This window comes from Carassius auratus, chromosome 4 (genome assembly GCF_003368295.1).
Source record: "Carassius auratus strain Wakin chromosome 4, ASM336829v1, whole genome shotgun sequence".
Taxonomy (NCBI): domain Eukaryota; kingdom Metazoa; phylum Chordata; class Actinopteri; order Cypriniformes; family Cyprinidae; genus Carassius; species Carassius auratus.
In genome coordinates, this window is record NC_039246.1 from 12,988,619 (window position 1) to 13,008,333 (window position 19,715).

General features: G+C 37.3%; 1 protein-coding gene across 2 annotated transcripts; it reads left to right on the forward strand.

The window, feature by feature from the left end:
- Positions 1-174: 174 nt before the first annotated feature.
- Positions 175-18,461, forward strand: slc41a2b (solute carrier family 41 member 2b). 2 transcript variants are annotated; one of them, XM_026227270.1, is made up of 11 exons: positions 175-271; positions 1,008-1,627; positions 1,806-1,913; positions 3,714-3,785; positions 4,792-4,936; positions 5,101-5,247; positions 7,861-8,008; positions 8,099-8,178; positions 11,555-11,686; positions 14,115-14,263; positions 17,385-18,461. In XM_026227270.1, the coding sequence occupies exons 2-11, from the start codon at positions 1,130-1,132 to the stop codon at positions 17,568-17,570; spliced, it is 1,665 nt and encodes a 554-aa protein (XP_026083055.1). In that variant the 5' UTR covers positions 175-271; positions 1,008-1,129; the 3' UTR covers positions 17,571-18,461. The 2 variants fall into 2 exon arrangements, with proteins under 2 accessions (XP_026083055.1, XP_026083060.1); XM_026227275.1 differs by lacking the exon at positions 175-271 and adding an exon at positions 362-460.
- The last annotated feature ends 1,254 nt before the right edge of the window (positions 18,462-19,715 follow it).

Below are 19,715 nucleotides of genomic sequence, written 5' to 3' on the forward strand. Positions count from 1 at the left end.
TTTATCTCTTCTTTTTTTATTGTTAGGTTGTGTTGTGAAATTACTAAATATATATATATATATTGATATATTGATATATTGATTAAATTCAAACACATTGATGTGTTTGAATTTAAGTTTTAGTTCGCTTCAACGTGATCTCATGAGTCTTTTATTTTGAAATACTTGCTCGCTCCCGCCGCAGTGATGACGCGGCGCCACTGTCACAGTCTAGCTCCAATCCAGCGAGTAGAGAAGCAGAAGCCCGTCTCGACGGAACAAAAATATCACGGTAACTACAGTCCTTTATTATCTTTTCACCCTTCAGAGAGATTGTTTAAATAAAATAACGCGTTCGTTCCATTCGTCCAGACTTTATTTGTTTAAATGATTAACGTTAATCATTATTGTTTACCACCAGGCAGCCGGAGAATATTTAGGATGTTTTGGGGTGATTCCAATGCACAAGTCATCTATAAAGGTTTAGTATTTTTTGATGGTCATAAACCATAAAAACTTAACAAATCAGGAATTTTAAATTAGTTTGTCCAGATCAAAATCATCATCATCATCATCATCATCATCATCATCATATATTAGTAAAGTTATATTTCTAATAAAATCGGTAAAATATGTGATTAGTTACTTACAGGCATAATAATGTGTTGTTCTGAACGCATTATATGATGCATTTGTTCATTTCCTTTATGTTTTATAAGTTCTTTGAATTTTATTTTGCTATATATATATATATATATTATTTATTTTTGCAGTTGTCAGATAACTGTATTTATACGTTTCCATAAATATTAATACTGAAGGGGTTCAGAAGTTAGTTCCAAGTAAGTATTTAGTAACTGATGTTTAAGTAAATACAGTTTAGACTGTGTACTGAACACTGTGACTACCAGTTCAGCATCTAGCTCAAATAACTGCTGCAGACAGACTAAAAGAAAGCCTATAATGATAGTGTAACCTCGAATGTGACACTTTTGTTGATGAATTTCCTCTGTGCTTATCTTTATCAGGTCACTGCGTTACTGTCAAAGCTTCTTCATAGCTGTTATGGATGCCACCTGCTGTTTCTGCTGATCTGCTGCTCTTCTCAAAGTCCAGAGGACCATGAGCCCAACTGGTTTCTGTCTGCAATATGAGCCTCCGAACCATAGGGGGCGCTGTGCTCAGCTCTCTGAGCCCTAGTCTGGCAGCTCAGGCTGGGGGAGCCTGGAGCTCCATCTCATTTAGACCCATACCCTCCTTGCTTCAGACCATGGTACCTGCTGGTTACACTGCACTACAGGAGGAACGGCTAGCCATGGTGGACCTCGGCACACCCAAGCCAGAGTCCCTCAAAAACGGGTTCCACCGTGAGCCCCGCCGCCACTCGGACCGTAGCAGCCGAACGTCCATCAGCCTGTCTGATGCCGGAGATGGACGCTACACAGAGACAGAGCCCATGCTACCTGAGGGCAGGCTTTCGGGAGAAGAGGCCGATGAGGAAGAGGAGAGCGAAGAGGAAGGGCAACCGCAGGCAACTAGAAATATGCCCAAAGAGTCGCCCCTCGCCATGGCATTGCAGATACTGGTGCCCTTCCTTCTAGCTGGGTTCGGGACGGTTTCAGCCGGGGTTGTGCTGGATATAGTACAAGTGAGTTTTTGAAACTTTAAAGGCAGCATTTACTCACCTTTATGTTGTTTCCAAACCAAACCTGTTTGTTTTTCTTTATTTTTAAGTGAAGTTTGTTGAGGCCCCTTAGTGGACCCTGTACCCTCGGCTGAGAACCACTCCATAGAACGAATAGAAATCTCTCTTCTCTTTTTTTCAGCATTGGGAAGCATTTAAGAACATTACAGAGATCTTCATCCTGGTTCCGGCTCTTTTGGGTTTGAAAGGAAACCTAGAGATGACCCTCGCTTCCAGGCTTTCCACAGCGGTCAGTATCCTAACTATCTTCCAGCTGTTTTCACACATCTGGATCCTGCGTTAGCTCACATTAGGTGTGCCTGTCATTTGATTAGAAGTGACTGTCAGCTCTGATAAGAAGTGTTCCACTGATGCGAAGTTGCTTCATGGAGAGATCTTGGCCTGTTTTGGGCATCCTCTCACCTGTCGGGACCTGACGATTCATGCCAGTGCCCATCTCCACAGACCAGGCCTGCTAGTAAAAACCATATATCAGTGATAAAATATCTAGCAAGCCTGTTATTATGGTTATGACTCAAGAAGTATTCCAACCCCAATGTGTCTCTGAGTAAGAAAAACACATGGAATCTCACAACATGTAATCTTTACTGTCTAAATGCCCTGTTGTGCACAATATTTTAAAAGAAAAGCATTGTTTTATAATCTTTTACTATATTTATACTTCGTAGACCTCACTAATGTATTTTCTGAACATCAAGTGTTTAAATAATACATTAAGGTAAAATGTATAAAATATTATCTAGAAATCTAAAATATTATTTATGTGCATATGGTATACAATTATTATTTTTATTTTTATTTAGTTATTTAAATTATTGAGTTAGTTATTTTTGCGGAAACATGAATTTTGGAGGCATTTTTGCCACACAACATTAGGACCTACATTTCTGACCCTTGTAAAAAAATGTTGCAAATACTGTTTCTTGTCGTCTTTAAAAACGTATTTTCCATAGTTAAAGTCTCAGGTGGGTTTGTTTGTGTGCGTAGACTAGATTATATAATCTAGTTTAGTAACAGATTCTCTCCCACTCTCCTCTCTTCTGGGCGCTGGAGACTCGGCTGATATCTGCTGACAGAGTCATTTTATTTTTTTGTCAGCTAGTGTGTGTTTTTTTTTTTTTTTTGTCAGTCTGGGACTTTAGAGCTCAGAGGGGTTTCAGCTCATGCTGTTTAGCGTCTAGTATCCTCATGGCAAATCTGTCGTCCCCCCTCGAGGTGAAAGAATAAACAAACCCTGGCGGTGTGGACCGAGCAGAGGAGAAGGGTGAAAGTACAGGCCTTCTGTTCACCCTCATGCAGCTGGGGGGAAAAAAAGAAAAACACACACTGAGTCTATTGCCCTCAGACGGCTCTCTCCTACACGCTGCTCTTTCACATTTACATTTGTTTCCTGTGTTTTCTTAAGCACACACACTTTCACACACACACTGGCTCATCGGTTGTAGAGTCGGCCATCTTGTTATTCTGTGGGCAGAGATCTATTCCAAACCAAAAATATTATTAACTTGACATGTCGGTTTTCTTTTCAGTGTAAAATACCCAATGCCAAAATCCACCACTCAGAACAGAAGGCATTTGGTCACATACTATTGTTTTCTTGGTTTAGCTTTTAAGTCCAGAATTAAAAGATTAAAAGAAAACATTGTGTTTTATATAATATTTTAAGCCTCTTTTTAGGGACATTAAGATTTTTCTGCATTGTTAATCTCTTTTTTTTTTTTTGATGAATGTAAATTAAATTGTTAACATAAATCTTTTTTTTGCATAACAGTAATGTAAAAATTGTCACTGCACAAGATCTTAATGGTTCTAAATAAAGTTGCTTTTATTTTTGGGTGAACATATTTGAAATATTTATCATTTATCAATGTTTTGACAACCTTTTGCCTTTGCATTTCAGTTAGGAAGTGCTAGAAAATGTGCATAAGACATATGTGTCACATCTTAGTGACCACAGTCTAGGTGACTGAATGTAATAGTAATGAGAAAAAAAAAAAAAAAAAGAATTCATCAATTTTGTTGTCTTTAGGTGAATGTGGGGAAAATGGACTCACCCATAGAGAAGTGGAATCTTATTATTGGGAATCTGGCGCTGAAACAGGTAAGAGCTTTCAGTAGGGTAACATGCACAGTACAGACTCGGAAAATTCAAAATACGTTCACACATGGTTATTTTGCATCAGGGTTTTTACCTGGAAAAGGAAGAGAGATCTTACCAAGATTACGTGTTTCCATATTTACACAGACCGTGATAAAACAAAAAGAAAGTGAAGTTTCTATGTAAGTGTATATATAAGAAGTAATTAAAGATATATATATATATATATATATATATATATATACAGTACAGACCAAAAGTTTGGACACACCACCTCATTCAAAGAGTTTTCTTTATTTTCATGACTATGAAAATTGTAGATTCACACTGAAGGCATCAAAACTATGAATTAACACATGTGGAATTATATATGGAATTATACACGTAACAAAAAAGTGTGAAACAACTGAAAATATGTCATATTGTAGGTTCTTCAAAGTAGCCACCTTTTGCTTTGATTACTGCTTTGCACACTCTTGGCATTCTCTTGATGAGCTTCAAGAGGTAGTCACCTGAAATGGTCTTCAACAGTCTTGAAGGAGTTCCCCGAGAGATGCTTAGCACTTGTTGGCCCTTTTGCCTTCTGTCTGCGGTCCATCTCACCCCTAAACCATCTCGACTGGGTTCAGGTCCGGTGACTGTGGAGGTCAGGTCATCTGGCGCAGCACCCCATCACTCTCCTTCTTGGTCAAATAGCCCTTGATGCCTTCAGTGTGACTCTACAATTTTCATAGTCATGAAAATAAAGAAAACTCTTTGAATGAGAAGGTGTGTCCAAACTTTTGGTCTGTACTGTGTGTGTATATATATATATATATATATATATATATATACACATATAATTTTTTATCTATAAAATATATTTTTCAAATATATAAAAATTGTAAATATTAGAAAATAATTTAATAAATAACCAAATATATATTTATATATTTAATAAAAAAAAAAGTATATGCATTTTTGAAATAAATGAAGCCCATTGTTAACTCTGTCCGTCTCTCTTTCTCAGGTGCAGGCCACAGTAATAGGGTTCCTGGCAGCAGTAGCAGCCGTTGTATTGGGTTGGATTCCAGAGGGAAAGTTCCAGATCGGTCACGCCGTGTTGCTGTGTTCCAGTAGCGTCGCAACAGCCTTCATAGCATCTCTGCTGCAGGGTCTGTACAACAGATTAACCTCTAATACTCTTACATGTATTTACTAAAGCGTTTCTTTTCATAACAAATAATGGCCACATTGTTCAATCACATTATTAGCAACGTTTCACATTATGAATGTCCAGTTCCAAGTGAGTTAGGTGAACAATGCCTCTTCTCTTCAGGTATATTAATGGTGGGTGTGATTGTGGGCTCTAAGAAGACAGGCATCAACCCTGATAATGTAGCCACCCCCATCGCTGCCAGTTTTGGGGACCTCATCACGCTGGCCATCCTGGCATGGATCAGCCAGGGCCTCTACAACTGCCTAGGTGAGAAAGATGTGTACAAAAATAAGGGCTCTGTTCCAAACCCTAGTGAGCTGCCTAGCTAGACAGCATTTTTGGCGTCATATGCACACTCAAATTCAAAGTATGTTAGTACAAATGAGTCACATTAACAGCCTTCAAAGAAAGCCACCTTTGTAGACAGCAGACACTAGGAACTGTAACAGAGAAAGAGTGATACTTTCAGTTTTCTAGCACAAGAGGGCGCAAGAATCCATTATTTTGGATTTAGCTTCAAGAGAATTCAGTTTCCATGCATTTGCCATAAAGCTGTCTAAAGAATATTATGTGGAAAAACGTCACATATTTCAGTCTTCATCTGTCATATTAAAGTGTGATCAGTTATATATCTTAAGCGTAGCAGCACATTTCACACTCTCACACTCTGTTGCAGGTGTCAGCAGATGTGAGGTGTGTAAGTTACAGTTTATGGGGCAGTGGGGTTGATATGTTTTATGGGTAGGGTCACTCTGCTAATGAGTCTGGCTCAGGACAATGAGAGTGTTGTGACGCAGTGTATGAACTCGCTGGGTCCGCAGATCCACATTCTCATGAAATACACACACACACACACACACACACAGGGCTCAGTATGTATCTCTCGCTATTCTTTTGTATATGTGTGTGTTTAAATATATATATAGTGTGTGTGTGTATTTTTAAGATTATGAATTTTTTTTCATTAAATGGTGCTATTAGAATAATTAGAAATAAAAATTATTGTCCATTCATTCATTCCTGTTTGGTATTATATACGTTTTATTTTCTATAATGTATGTCTTGTTTTAAATTGTATTCATTTTAATGATTTATATTTTTATGATATCTATGCAGAAAAAAGAGAGTTCTTGAATATCATGAAAATATTATATAATATTAAATTATTAAATGTTAAATTATTGACTGCTCCCCATTTCACTTTGTTATTACCTTATTATTCTATTTAAAATATGTATTATGCAATTATTTCTATTTGGTGTTTATTTATATATTTTAAGGATATACAATTTTATATTCTCTCATTTATATTATTAAATGTTAATGTTACATTAATAAATCATTAAATATTTAACTAACAAAGAACACAAAAAATCATTTATAAATTAACTTCTAAATATTTTATATTATTAAATGTTAATGTTACATTAATAAATCATTAAATCTTTTTTTAATTAAATATTTAACTAACAAAAAAGAACAAAAAAAATCATTTAGAAATTAACTTTATTGTCAGTAATTGTCTGTTCTTATTCATACTGTAAAACCTATTTGAAAGGATCAAGGATCAGTTAATGATCAGTTTTTTTAAATATGGATGATCACTTTAAATTTGGTTTTTAACGTGGTTCTTTGTTTGTGGCAACATTTTCAAACATTTGGCCCTAACAAGCATAGCCAAGTAGCCAGCGTCTTTCTCACACACAAACACTATATCTAAAAAGTGTGAAAGTTACACATGGGCCATCCTGAGCAGCATTCTGGAGTCTTAATGCTGAGTTTAATGGGGCTTCTGTCCATTATGACTCAGTGTGATAAGCCCCAGACTGAGTGCCGTGCTCCTTTTTTAGTCTTTCCTTTTCTGAGAGAGGTGAAGTGAGGTGAGGGCAAGGCAAATGGCACCACCGCGCCACGCCAAAACCATATCAGCCATGCCAACCAGCCGAGAAGAGAGGCTTCTGCCATCATTAGTGCACAACACTGCCCTGTCAGGCTCTCACACTAAATATAGTCACAAAGATGTTGCCTCTATGTTTGGGATTTAAAGATTAAGGCTGTTTAATGTGTGATTTAGCAAACGGTGAGACCTCTTTTGCATCTCTGTCTGCATCAAAATCATCGTAAATATATTTAAATACATTTTCAAAATATTCCAAAACCCAACATAGTTTGAGTTCAGTGTATATGTTCTGTCTGAACGGAAGCAAAGCTGACAAAATTTTTTCCTGTCAGTCTCCTGTTATGGCTCCTGTCAATCCATCTCAGTTTTTGAAAAATGGCAGAAAATTGGTTCTAGTGCGGTCAGAGAGCAGGACGACACTCCTGTTGCCGTATCACTTCTGTCTCTTATGGGAAAATGACAATAAAAACAGCAAAATTGTGAAATATTACAACTTAAAATAAGTTTTTTATTATTGTATTATATTATAAAATGTAATTTATTCCTGTAATGGCAAAACTGAATTTTCACCAGCCATTACTCCAGTCTTCAGTGTCACATGATCCTTCAGAAATCATTTTAATATGCTGATTTGTGCTCAAGCAACATTTCTTATTATCAGTGTTAAAAAAGTTTCTTCTTAGCAACCATAATTAGATTTTCTTTTTTTTCAAGGATTCTTTGAATAGAAAGTTCAAAAGAACAGCATTTGTTTGAAATATTAATATTTTGTTACATTATAAATGACTTTACTGTCACTTTTGATCAATTTAATGCACCCTTTTAATTTCTTATTATTTTTGTGACAGAAATCTTTCAGACCGTATTTTGTATAACATTTTGGCCACATAACTGAGAACATGAAGGAACCGTGAGTGTCCCAAAAAAATACAAACAGAATCTGTGTTTACTGAGGTGTTTCTCTCTGTCTGTTGGATCAGACTCTCACCCATATGTGTCGTCTCTGGTGTGTGCCTTCTTCATGTGTCTGACTCCGCTGTGGATGGTCATCTCTTCCAAACATCCCGCCAGCCGTCAGCTGCTCTACTCGGGCTGGGAGCCCGTTATCACTGCCATGTTCATCAGCAGGTGTGATACACACATACACACACCTCACACACCTGGCCACAGATTCGCAGATTCGCCCCTTCTAACACAAAAATATTGTCCCTATTTCAGTATTGGAGGACTCATTCTGGACAAAACTGTGTCTGATCCCAACCTGGCTGGGATTGTGGTTTACACACCTGTTATCAATGGTGAGATTTGTTATTCTATACAAAAATATTCTATAGAGCTTATACTGTTTGTCTTCCTCTACGAATACAACACTTGTCAATACTGGAGAATAATTCTTGACATTTTGATCAATACTCTGCATAATAGGCCAAACTTCATCAGTATCTCCATTTTCTTATTTGTCTTATTTGTCTTTTAAAAGGTTTAAGCTTTTAAAACCTTAATTTGTAGACCTTTATTCCTAATGCACCCATCTCCACGGCACACATTGTTGCTCTCAGCTGATATTTCAGTCCCCTTTCAGACTGTTATTACCTCAAAGAAAAATCTCTGCAATAACCGCCCTCTCTCTCTCTCTCTCTCTCTCTCTCTCTCTCTCTCTCTATATATATATATATATATATATATATATATATATATATATATATTCAGATTTTAATGAGCATTTCCATACTGAGAAAAAGCCAAAGGATGGAATTAAGCTGAAATAGAGCTGGATGAGATTGAGCTGTAGGGTGAAGTCATTAATTGCCGTGGTTGAGCTTGAGTTGAATCCAGGACCATGGCACCTCCACAAAGAGCCATACGATTTTTAATTAAAGCACACTAATGAGAGACATTTACGCTGTCTGCAGCCTGTCTGTGTTCTCCCGCCCAGACCACCAAACAGCTGTTTGAATCTCTGCATGTATGTGAAAGAAGACAGAATTTATATCAGAATATCTCAAAATCAAAGATTTTATTTTCATTTCTAAGAGAGACGTGGAACTGAGTAGAGAATGAATTACAGAGGAACTCAAAACAGGAGGAAAGAGTGAGATAGGATGAGTAACAGAGGCTTCTGTGGTTTGTCTGGCCAAACAGGAAGCGAGTCAGAGAAGGTAATTTAAATGATTGCAACATACACATGCTCATGTGCCACTTTGGTAGAGGAAAATGGTTTCCATTATACACAAATAGAGCAAAGTCAGACCTCTCTTATCACCCCTAGTACGTGGATGGGTCACAGTGGTCGAATGGTTGCCAAACAAACCAATTAGTGTGGTTTATCTAGATTTTTTTTTAGTATAAAGGTTTTTGGTGGCACTGCTTTAATTAACGTGCTGTGCTTTAGCCATAAGACATGTATGATTAAACTCTCTCAGAAAAGCATCTTTAAATTCATTCCAATTAAAACTACAACATCTATCTATACATTAAGGCATAACTATGAAATTGCATCTCATGCTATTTTTTTGTCTCACTGCACTGCAAACATTGCATTTTAAAACTATATGTTGAGTTTAAAGTAGTTCTGTTTTGAACAGAACAATGTTTTACAAAAATTCCCTTTAGGACTTGTCCAATGGGAGTCAAATAAACCTGTATCCAGCCTAATAAATATACATATTAGAAATAATTCGTTTTGCACATCCCAACCCAGACAGTGTACTTACCGATAACAAATTGGGCCCATAATAGAGCCCTGCTGCACACTTAGCCAAAGTCTCATCAGATCTATGACCCAGATAAAGGCGTACATATATTTAAATCCTACTGCTTGGACAGAGGTTGCATATCATCTCCATTTCCTGTTGGCAGACATAGCTTAAACAAGCATCAGATTAATTGGACCTGGTTGCTCCAGGAAAGGTCAAACAATTCCCATACAATCCTTTCTCATGCTTCCAACCCATATTCAAAATGTCATGTTGTTGCTTGTTTGTGAGAAATTGGAGAAATTTTAGACCTGGCCAGTTAATCTAAACCGCAGACACCTTCCCACACACTCCTTCATAAAGATGGCGTCTCTCCAGCACTGCAACAGGGACGTGGCACAGTGTGGCGTAATGGTAACCTCTGCATTAAACATAAACACGGCCTTGTTGGGGCTAAGTGTGCAGAAGCCTGAGCTGTGCTAACAGATAATCATTCTCCCTCAGGTCTGTTTTTTAACGATGGGAAATGTTATTGCTATTGTGGGCATGAATGCACTACTGTATGTGAGAAATTGATTTGCTGTGCTTCATTGTAAATCAGATTTTCAATTTCCTGTTAGGCTGTGAACTGAATGTATATATTGTTTTAAATAATGTCCATTTGTCTTGACTGTCCACTCTCAGTTACTAAACATTTTGAGCTGAAAGAACCATTTCTGGCTGTTTTTTTCCTGGAGTGGCAAGTTGGGCAACAGCTTTTTAAAGCAATTCCCAAACCCCCAACAGTTGGTTGATGGATTTGAGTGTCTTACTTTTTTTTGTTATTTTCTTTTCTGTTTTATTCTTTTCAATTGAATTTTTCAATCATTCAATCAGATTCATTATTTGTGCTGTTCGGTTCTATTTTATATTCTGTTATGTTCCATTCTATTTAGTCCTTCTGCTCTATTCTGCTCTGTGCAATTGTAGTTTATGTAGTTTTATTGTGTGTTTGTTCTTTTCACTTCTCTTTTGTTTGATTTGTTTTGTTCTGTTTACAAATATCCATTGTTTTTGATTCTATTTAATTTCATTCTGTTTAGTTCTATTTCAAAAGCAGATGTTTTAGTTCAGCAAAGTGACAAGCCAGATGGTATAAAAAGAGGAGAGAAAGTGTATGTTCAGCCAGTCTCTGTGTTGTCCGTTTTGTTCTGTCCTCTGTCTCCTGTCTTTCTCTTCCTCTCACTTGCTTGTCTTACCCCAGAACTGTTGGGCGTGAGATATCGTTACTGCGGCTCTGAACACCACTCTACTTTACTCAAGAGAGAGAGAGAGCGAGAGAGAGAGAGAGAGAGGGGGGGGGGAAGGGAAGGGAAGGGAAGGGCTGAGCGTGTTGGTGTGTGAAAGAAAGAGAGAGATAAAGAGGCGGGGGACAAAAGCAGAGTTAGTACTGGTGACTCATGGCTGCCAGTGAAAAAAAATAAAGCCTGTATACTAGGGATGCACGATAATATCGGCACAACATCGGTATCGGCCGATAAAAGCTTAAAATGACCATCATCGGTATCGGCCGATATGAATATTTCTGCCGATGAGCCAAACCGATATTCTCCAAGTTAAATAATTGACCTGTTTTTCAGATGTGAATGTCTGTCTACATTAGTAAAATAATACATTTATGGTAGAATCAGTACAGAAGAGATACATGGATTTCTCTTCAGTAAAATTAAAGTTTAAATATATCAGGCGAAAAATTCGTATATATATCGATATCGGTATCGGCATCGGCCAAAATTATTTTGAAAATATCGGCATATCGAATATCGGCCAAAATCCAATATCGTGCATCCCTACTGTATACATAGATTTCAATGCAGAAGCTTCACTGACATGACAGTTATTCGCAGATTTACTTAAGTCTCAAACGTGTCTGAAGCAGGCAACTGTTTTTTTGTTTTTGTTTTTATTCAGATTTTTTCTTTGTGTACTGTTATTATAGGTATTGGAGGAAACCTGGTGGCCATCCAGTCCAGTCGGATATCCACCTACCTGCACTTACACAGCACCCCTGGAGAGGTTCCTGACGAGGCCAAGGGTTGCTACTACCCCTGCCGCACCTTCTGTGGCACAGGTAACTCCGAAAATTGCCCCAGTGTGCTTTCAATTACACCAACGTGTGCCCTAGACACATTCTAGTTCATAAAATATATCGTCTGAATAATTTGACACATTTATAAAATATTACATAAGAATCTACTATTGAAATCTAAACCTGACCACTAGAACAGCAAGGCACAAAAAGATATTATATCCAGCATGAACAATTAAACTTTCCTAATTATACAACATCCATAACAACTGACATATTTATAGACAGAATCCGAAATTTGTACACTTTTTAAGGGCACACTTTGTAAATAACATATATGCACACTTATATCATATCTGTACATTTATTTAAACATCTAAAAAAAAAAATCCTATACTTTTATTCTGTATATAGTACATTTATTTAATTCTGTTATATTGCGTTCCTACGGTGTTATTCCTATGTATGTCTGCACTAATAGTACTAATACTATTACTTGGTAACAAAGCTCATCTGATTCTTCTTTTTCTTCTGATTCTGAAATGTAATCAAACACTCTTCCCTGATACAATTATCTCTTTGGTTAACAAGCCCACTAATTTTATTAGAGACAAAATTACTGGTTGTGGTGGAAATTGTTCCATAACTGGCAGAAATGTGGTGCTGTCGTAATTTTTATGTGAAAATTAATATTTTAAATACATAAATACATACACCACAGCTCAGTATGTGTGGAGAATGTCTACTAAAGGGCTCCAAACCACTCGTGTCATTTTAAATCCTCATAACATCCTTTAAGTCCTAAAAATTTAAAGAGAGTGACTTAAACACACTTCGAAGGCAGTTTTTGTTTTGATAGCCTGTATTAAAGAGAGCGAGAACAAGTAACCAGTGTTTAGAGCAACATCCCTTACCAGGGCTTGCAAGTGTGTATACATTAGCTTTAATGGAGTGTGTGTAACGGTGGTTTGTGTATAACAATCCATTTCGGAGAAAAGCAGAGCACGCTTCTTATAAACAACAGAGGCTGCGGATGACATGTTGATGCTGAAGCTTTGATGCAGGACTCTTTCTTAGAGAAACAAGAGGACTCTGGGGACAGAGTCCAGATGCCCGAGTACATGAGGGGCACGGTGCCCACTGCAAGCTTAGCAGTGCCATCTGGAAAGATGGGCATAAATCTTCCTCCTTCAAGGGCTCTGAGTGCACAGGGAAGTCATGCTGCAGGGGCTGACAGGATGCTAATGGAGTGAGAAGTGTAGTGTTTGTGAATGAGATGTTTACTGTATGCATATTCACTTAGAATATATAGAATAAATCAAATATGAGCAGACACGCACGTGCACAGATCGCACGTGGAAGGATGTTTGTGTCTGTGGTGTTTCAGGTGTCTTAATGCTGGATGCTATCAGTGTGGACAAGATCATTCCGCTCACTCGTCCTCCATTGTTATGACAAACAGGAAAGTTAGCTTGGTAAAAGATTAAAACTTTTATTTTATTTTTTTAAATTAAAAATCGGTTTAATTAATTGAAATTTACCTGAAGTAATACAATTCTATACATTCATACATATCAAAGACTTAAACGTCTTTAAAAAAGATGAAATGTTGCCTTGTCAACTAACTAAATTTCAATTCAGGTTTATTTGTATAGCGCTTTTCACATTACAAATTGTTGCAGAGCAGCTTTACAGAAAATGTAAAGTTTTTACATTATATTTATGAGTAGGTTATTAGTGGACTATGACAGAAAAGTACAGTGAAAAAAATCATGCAGATAGTTACAAATTGCCTGAAATCAAACAGACTGTGAACCCTATTAACTGCAATGATTATATGCTGCGATTATATGTTAAATGTTTAAATTGAGTTTCTAATGTTGCTAATACTAAAATAAAAACTGAAATAAAACTAAATATAAATATTAAAAACTAATAAAAAAATGAAAAAAGCTGATAAAATGAATAAAACTTCAACTAAAATAAAAAAGAATCGCTAATTCAAAATACGAATAAATACAATAAAAGTATATAAATACAAAAATGATAAATAATTCTAATGATATATAATTAATCGAACTGTACTGTACAGTTCTGTATGAGGATCATAATTTGAAATTTATAAAATATATTTCTATAGCATTTCATTTAAAATCTTATTTTATTTTGTATTATTTACTTTATGTAGAGGCGGGGCTAAAAATGCAGTGATGTCGAAGCAGGTGTTGATCTGCAGAGGCAGTCTTTCATTGCAGTATGATATCATACTGAGATTAAATATTAATGAACCATTTTGGCAGCTCAGTTTTAATAAAAGCTAGATTTTAGATTAATGAGGACATTTTATGATTTGAAACTTACAGGACGTTTTTCTATCACAAGGTTGGACCTCTCATATGTCAAAATCTAATTTCTCAATTCAGAACCCCTTTAATATCATTCAGATTTTTCTCCCCCCTCTCTTTTTCAGGGGCCAATCACAGGTCAGCACAAGTACTGCTGTTACTGGTCATCCCTGGTCATTTGATCTTCCTGTACACCATTGATCTGATGGAAAGGGGTCATACCTCACTGACGCCCGTCTTCATGGTCGTGTATTTGGCTGCGGCTCTTTTCCAGGTGAGCTTGACAAAAATAGGGTTTTCTAGCCGAGCAATGTCAAGGCACTGACATCTTCACATTAAAGTTTACAGGCTGTGCGTTGCAGTTATTTCCATGCTGTTTAGAGAACCTGTCATCACTATATCTTTTTATTAAATCTGACACCTATTTTGAGGCTCAGCTGTAAGCACCATTTCCTGTAGCAGACGAAAATGTCAGGCTATAATCATAAAACCAGACACCCGTTTTACGATACAGGTCTGGGGATTTCATCTATTTCATCTTCAGTGTAATCGCGATGAATGTGCCGCCAGCAGCCCGCATGTAACAATGTTACAACATGCAGTTGTTTCCATCATAAACCTACAAGGCTTTTTTGAAAATCCCCAGTGCTTTTAGACGCCCCATTTCCCGTCTGAATGACGCAGCGATGACATTAGCGATAGCATGCAGGTGTTGTTTGTGTGTGTAAATGGGTGTGTATGTATCTGCGAGTGTTCGGTTATTCCAAAAGGGGGTTTTCATAAATAGTTTGGATCGCAATTAAGATCGATTACCTACAGAAAACCTCAGTTAAGTGCATTCAGAGGCTGGCGTGCGACTGTGTGGAATGTGGGGTATTTTTAGGAAGTTTGTGTGTATGTGTACATTGTACGTGAAACGCCCTTTCTAACCTAAACACACACGTCTTTGAGTTCCACAGCCGCACTGCTTGACTTCAGAAGGATTCTTCAGGAGAGAGAGACAGGAAAAATTAGTGGGCCATTAATTGGGTTTTTCTGCTGCACATAAATTTTCAAATTCTAACTCTCCTCCTTATGTTTCTCAAAACTTCTCAGTTGTATAAATTGATAGTCGTATGTTTGCACAAAGTTTCATTTTGGATACTATTTATGTAACTGTAATAAAACAAAAAACACTTAATACTATAATAATGAAAAAACTATTAAAAAAATATAAAATATAAAAAACAATACATTGAGTTTATCAAATGTATTTTTATATAATATTTTATTACATTATGTATATTTTTATCACAATATAATTTAGCCTTATATGGCTAAATTATGCTTCTCAGAACAAAACCAAAACCATTATTAGCCGGCTCCAGCTGTAGCTTGGCTTGTTGAACGTATGTCTAATGCCCTGAAAGTGGCCCCTTGACCTCTGACCTTCATGGGTCTTCAAATACAAGGCATCTATAGAATTCCAGAAGAAGAACAGAGTCTGCTTTAGATGAAGACATTCCAGGGTTAAATGATGTTCCCAGTACATAGCTGTTAAGTATTTTTGGTGACGCTGTACAGAAGCGTCTAAATTGGATATTCACATGCCTCTCCAGGGACATTTTTCTCCAATGATGCAATCTACTCTTCCAAATAATTTGAATGAGAAAAAAAACCTTTTCTAACAGTATAAGCATTTACTATCACTTTTTATAATTTGAAAATTTAATTTAATTTTAATTAAACTCCAAATGCTATTCTTTTTCATTTTTTATTCATTAAAGAAAGCTGAAAAAAGTATCACAAGTTCCCAAACAAATATTAGACCGCACAACCATTCAGAATATTATTGTTTTTACTGTATTTTGACAAGTAAATACAGCCATGATGAGCATAAGAAAAAAGACACTAAGAAAAAACTGATCCCAAACCTTCGAACAGTAGTTATCTTTTTCAAGCACTTTTTGAACAGTTTGCTAGTTTTATGATAAAATGACATACTTTCAAACAAGAATCCGCTGTAGTGAGTCTAATATCGCAAACTAAACCGTATCGGTTCACATTCCGTTTACTTTGAACCTTTTTTTCTGCTGCCACTGTGAACCTAAAAAGGACACTGTGCTAACCTTTGCTTTCAGCGGGTTTATGAGTTCGCTAAATCTGACACAACCTTCCTTAAGGGAACCTCAAATAGAGTTTAACTACTCATTATATGTACTCTGTCTCTACTGATTATAATTAGCTTTCTATAAAACAACAGGAGTGTTATACATCCCCATTTAGATAGCTAAGTAAACGTGTGTGTGTGAGTGGACGCATGAAAGCCATGCAGCGTCTCTGACTGCTTTCTCTGTACTTATGATGGAAAAGCGTGTCCGTGTGTTTGCGCAGGGTGGAACTACAAGCCCAATCTTGCCAGGCCTCAACAACTTGTGTACATTAGCAAACCATCACTTTCCACAGCTACTCAGAAGGCTTCTGGCTTTCCCTTCCTAACAGTTTAATCGTTAATTAATAGAACCCTAATAAAAAGCGAAAGGGAAAGAAAATGCGAGGCAAAAGTTCGCAAGGTTAATTATTTAAATAATGTCACAAAACTCATCTTGCCTGGCAGGCACAATTAATAGACTTTAAAATGGCCATTTATTTCCTGCTACCTAAATTGAAGTTTAAAATCTGCAGCTGAGAGCGAATCGCTTTTTAACCGTCTTGCGCTGACCTTAATATAACGGATATAAATGAACGCCGCCCGGCCGGATAACCAGAGCGTCAGACCTCCAAATAGAGTTTCACACCAACTGTCAGTCTGATTAATGGGCAGGCCTTGTTTTTTTATTTCACTTACATGAAAATCCTTCACTCATAAATGCATGGAAACGTGGGAGCGGCTGGCGAAAAGCCTTCAGGAATTGCTGCAGTCCATCTTTTTAACTTCCAGCTGAATGCAAGATGAAGATTTGAAATGTTACATCTCCATTAAGCAAACAAGCTGGCATCCACTGGGCCGCACTGATCCAAAAGAGCATTTTAATAGTCTGCGATGCTCAGCGAAGACAAACACGGGGCTAATTTGCCGGTGTTTAATGAGCTGCTCTAAATGAAAAGCCTTATGATGTTTAGATCCGACGCCGTATCGGATTTTAGTCTTAAATGGGAATGCTGCTTTTCAAAAGAATGGGATCTTGTTTCATTTCCGAGACGAGCTTTTCAAAGCAGCTCCATAAACAAAAACATTGTGTTGCTTCTAGAATAACTCCATCCGTCTCTTTTTGGTTTAAAGCTTCCTGTGTGTGTGTGTGTGTGTGTGTGAGAGATTGTGTGGGAAAGTTCATCCAAAGGTACAGCGGAAGGGACTGTGGTTTTATCCAAGAACGAAGCTTGGCTGACGCTTTTCAATATTCTCTCCATCCAAGGTGTTCTTGTTGCTTTGCATTTCGGACTGGATGGTGCACTCCATGTGGAAAAGCGGGAAGGATCCGGACAGTTTCTCTATCCCATACCTGACAGCGCTGGGCGACCTGTTGGGAACCGCCTTCCTGGCTCTCAGCTTCCACTTCTTGTGGGTCATCGGGGACCAGGACAGTGATGTGGGTGACTAAGGTCTTTCTTTGACCTTTTGACCCGCAGATCAAACAATTCCATACTTGTTGTCCTCACTTATTGCCTTGAATGGCTGCTTGTCGGGCATAAAAACAAACTTATGAAGTGCCAGATGATTTATTATCTGCCTCGAAGGATTCGAAAGCTGGCAAAGCTTCTCCATCCTTTCAAACAGGGTGATTTCTGGTGCATCTGATGTCTGGTGGTGCGAAAAGCTGCTTTAATGCTCACTTTATCAGTACTATAGCAGTGGAAGGACCAAATACAAACCCTCAAACCAAGAATATCAATGGTGATTGTACTTTATTTATGTGTCTTTGTCTTTTTTACTTATTTACCCATGTTGCTTTGTCATCTCTTTTGAGACTTGAGACCAGTTACTCATGTCTGTCCAGTCGAGTCAGACCTTATTACAAGTATAGCCGCACAGTTTTACTCAACCAGTGCCCGATCAATACATATAAACGAGAGTTAAAGTATTGCTGCTTTGTATTGCTTAACAGCATCGAATAATGAACTAATATATATCAGCTTTGAGAAAAGGGAATAGACTTTCAACCACACGTTTGAAGAGAAACTTAACGGTCTAAGTATCGACTGGAAATGTCAGATTTAGGTCCCAACTAGGTCCATATTTAATGGTAATGTATGCAACCAAACGAAATGGGGTGGATGTGCAACATAGACATATATGTATGTGTGTCTGTGTAAAGATTTTTGTACATTGTTACTACAGTAAAGTGCCATGAACAGCATTTTTCTATTGGGAGAGAAAAAAAAAGAGTTTCTACTGGCACCAATGGGGGATTCTATGTGTTTCTTCCTTGCCAAGATTTTTTGATACTCAAAATGTTTAATAAAGGTTTAATAAAAAATTTACAGTCAATATCCTTCAGTCTGATGTTTATTTTTTTCATCCTTTGGACTCGAGGTCCTAATTTAATTCTGTCGACTGTAATTACCTGTATATGGTGTCTTTTGTACTGCAGGGATGCAGCAAAACCTCTTATCGGTTTAGAAACCTCTTGTGCTTTTATGAGAAAGCTTTATGTACATTTGAGCAGAAGGTATTCGCTTGCTGTGTGAGAACAATAAAACGTGGACCATAAAGGGTTTGTATTTGATTACAAAGAGCACTGCCAAAAAATACATCAGGCACTCCATGTGCTCCTAAAATTTGCGCTTTACTCAACCTGTCAGGAGCTTTTAAAACTCATTAGCCAAGCTCCGTTTTGTCACTTGATTTGCAGTTTGGTGGCATGCTATTATTATTTATTCACACATTAGCTATTTTTAATTTTTATTACCTTTTACTAATCTCATTATTGACTATTAAATGCGACTAGATTACACACACTTTCCAGATGTCACTTATCACTCAACATTTTTGACACGTCGTCTAGTATATTATTGCCGACAGTCTAAAACAAAATGCCTCTGTGTGAGTATTTGGAAGTCTAGACAGGACATGTTAATGATGGTTGTTAAACTCTATTGACTCCAGGGTTTAATGGGGTTATATGAGTGGTGTGGTGGATTGGGGGCCCTGAAATTTGAGCCTGCACATAAACGGCCCCGAAATCGATTCAGAGGGACCGTGATCCCCCAATGCAGCCAACAGCCTCTTTACCGTGAACCCTCAGGTTCACCACCACTAACAACAAACAGGTCATCGAGCCGATTTACTGCTCTTTTGGAGCCAATCAGAGCATTGACTTTCAAAACTGACTGATTTTTGTGGGGTTTTGTTGTTTCCTGCTGGAAAATCCAAGGTTTTACATGGTCTCTAGCTGGTCTGAATGGTTTATTTGCCTGACTAGCAAATGGTGGGCCAGGTTTTGACCTGGTAGACCACCTAGGTCTAACAAAAACCAGATACGCTGTTCCAATAACCAGGTTTAGTTTCTTAAAGTGGCAGTTCACTTTAAATTAAGATTCTGGCATCATTTACTTACCCTGATTTTCTTATTTTGTAGAACTTAAAGGAGGAAATGTTGTGAGGATTGGGATCTAGCATTTTGGACAATAAAGCACCTTAAGAGTAGTCCATGCATTTAACCTTGATGACCTAGATTCTTATTCAGTTTAATTAAATATATATATATATTTTCTTTTAAGCTGATTCTTCCAGCAGGGTTTATTGA

What these genes read in the sequence shown, in the direction of transcription:
- slc41a2b (XM_026227270.1), top strand. Translation starts at nt 1,130, where the DNA reads ATGAGCCTCCGAACCATAGGGGGCGCTGTGCTCAGCTCTCTGAGCCCT. An exon ending in GGGCCTCTACAACTGCCTAG is followed by an intron (nt 5,248 to 7,860) that starts GTGAGAAAGATG and finishes CTGTTGGATCAG; the next exon opens with ACTCTCACCCATATGTGTCG. An exon ending in TTACACACCTGTTATCAATG is followed by an intron (nt 8,179 to 11,554) that starts GTGAGATTTGTT and finishes CTGTTATTATAG; the next exon opens with GTATTGGAGGAAACCTGGTG.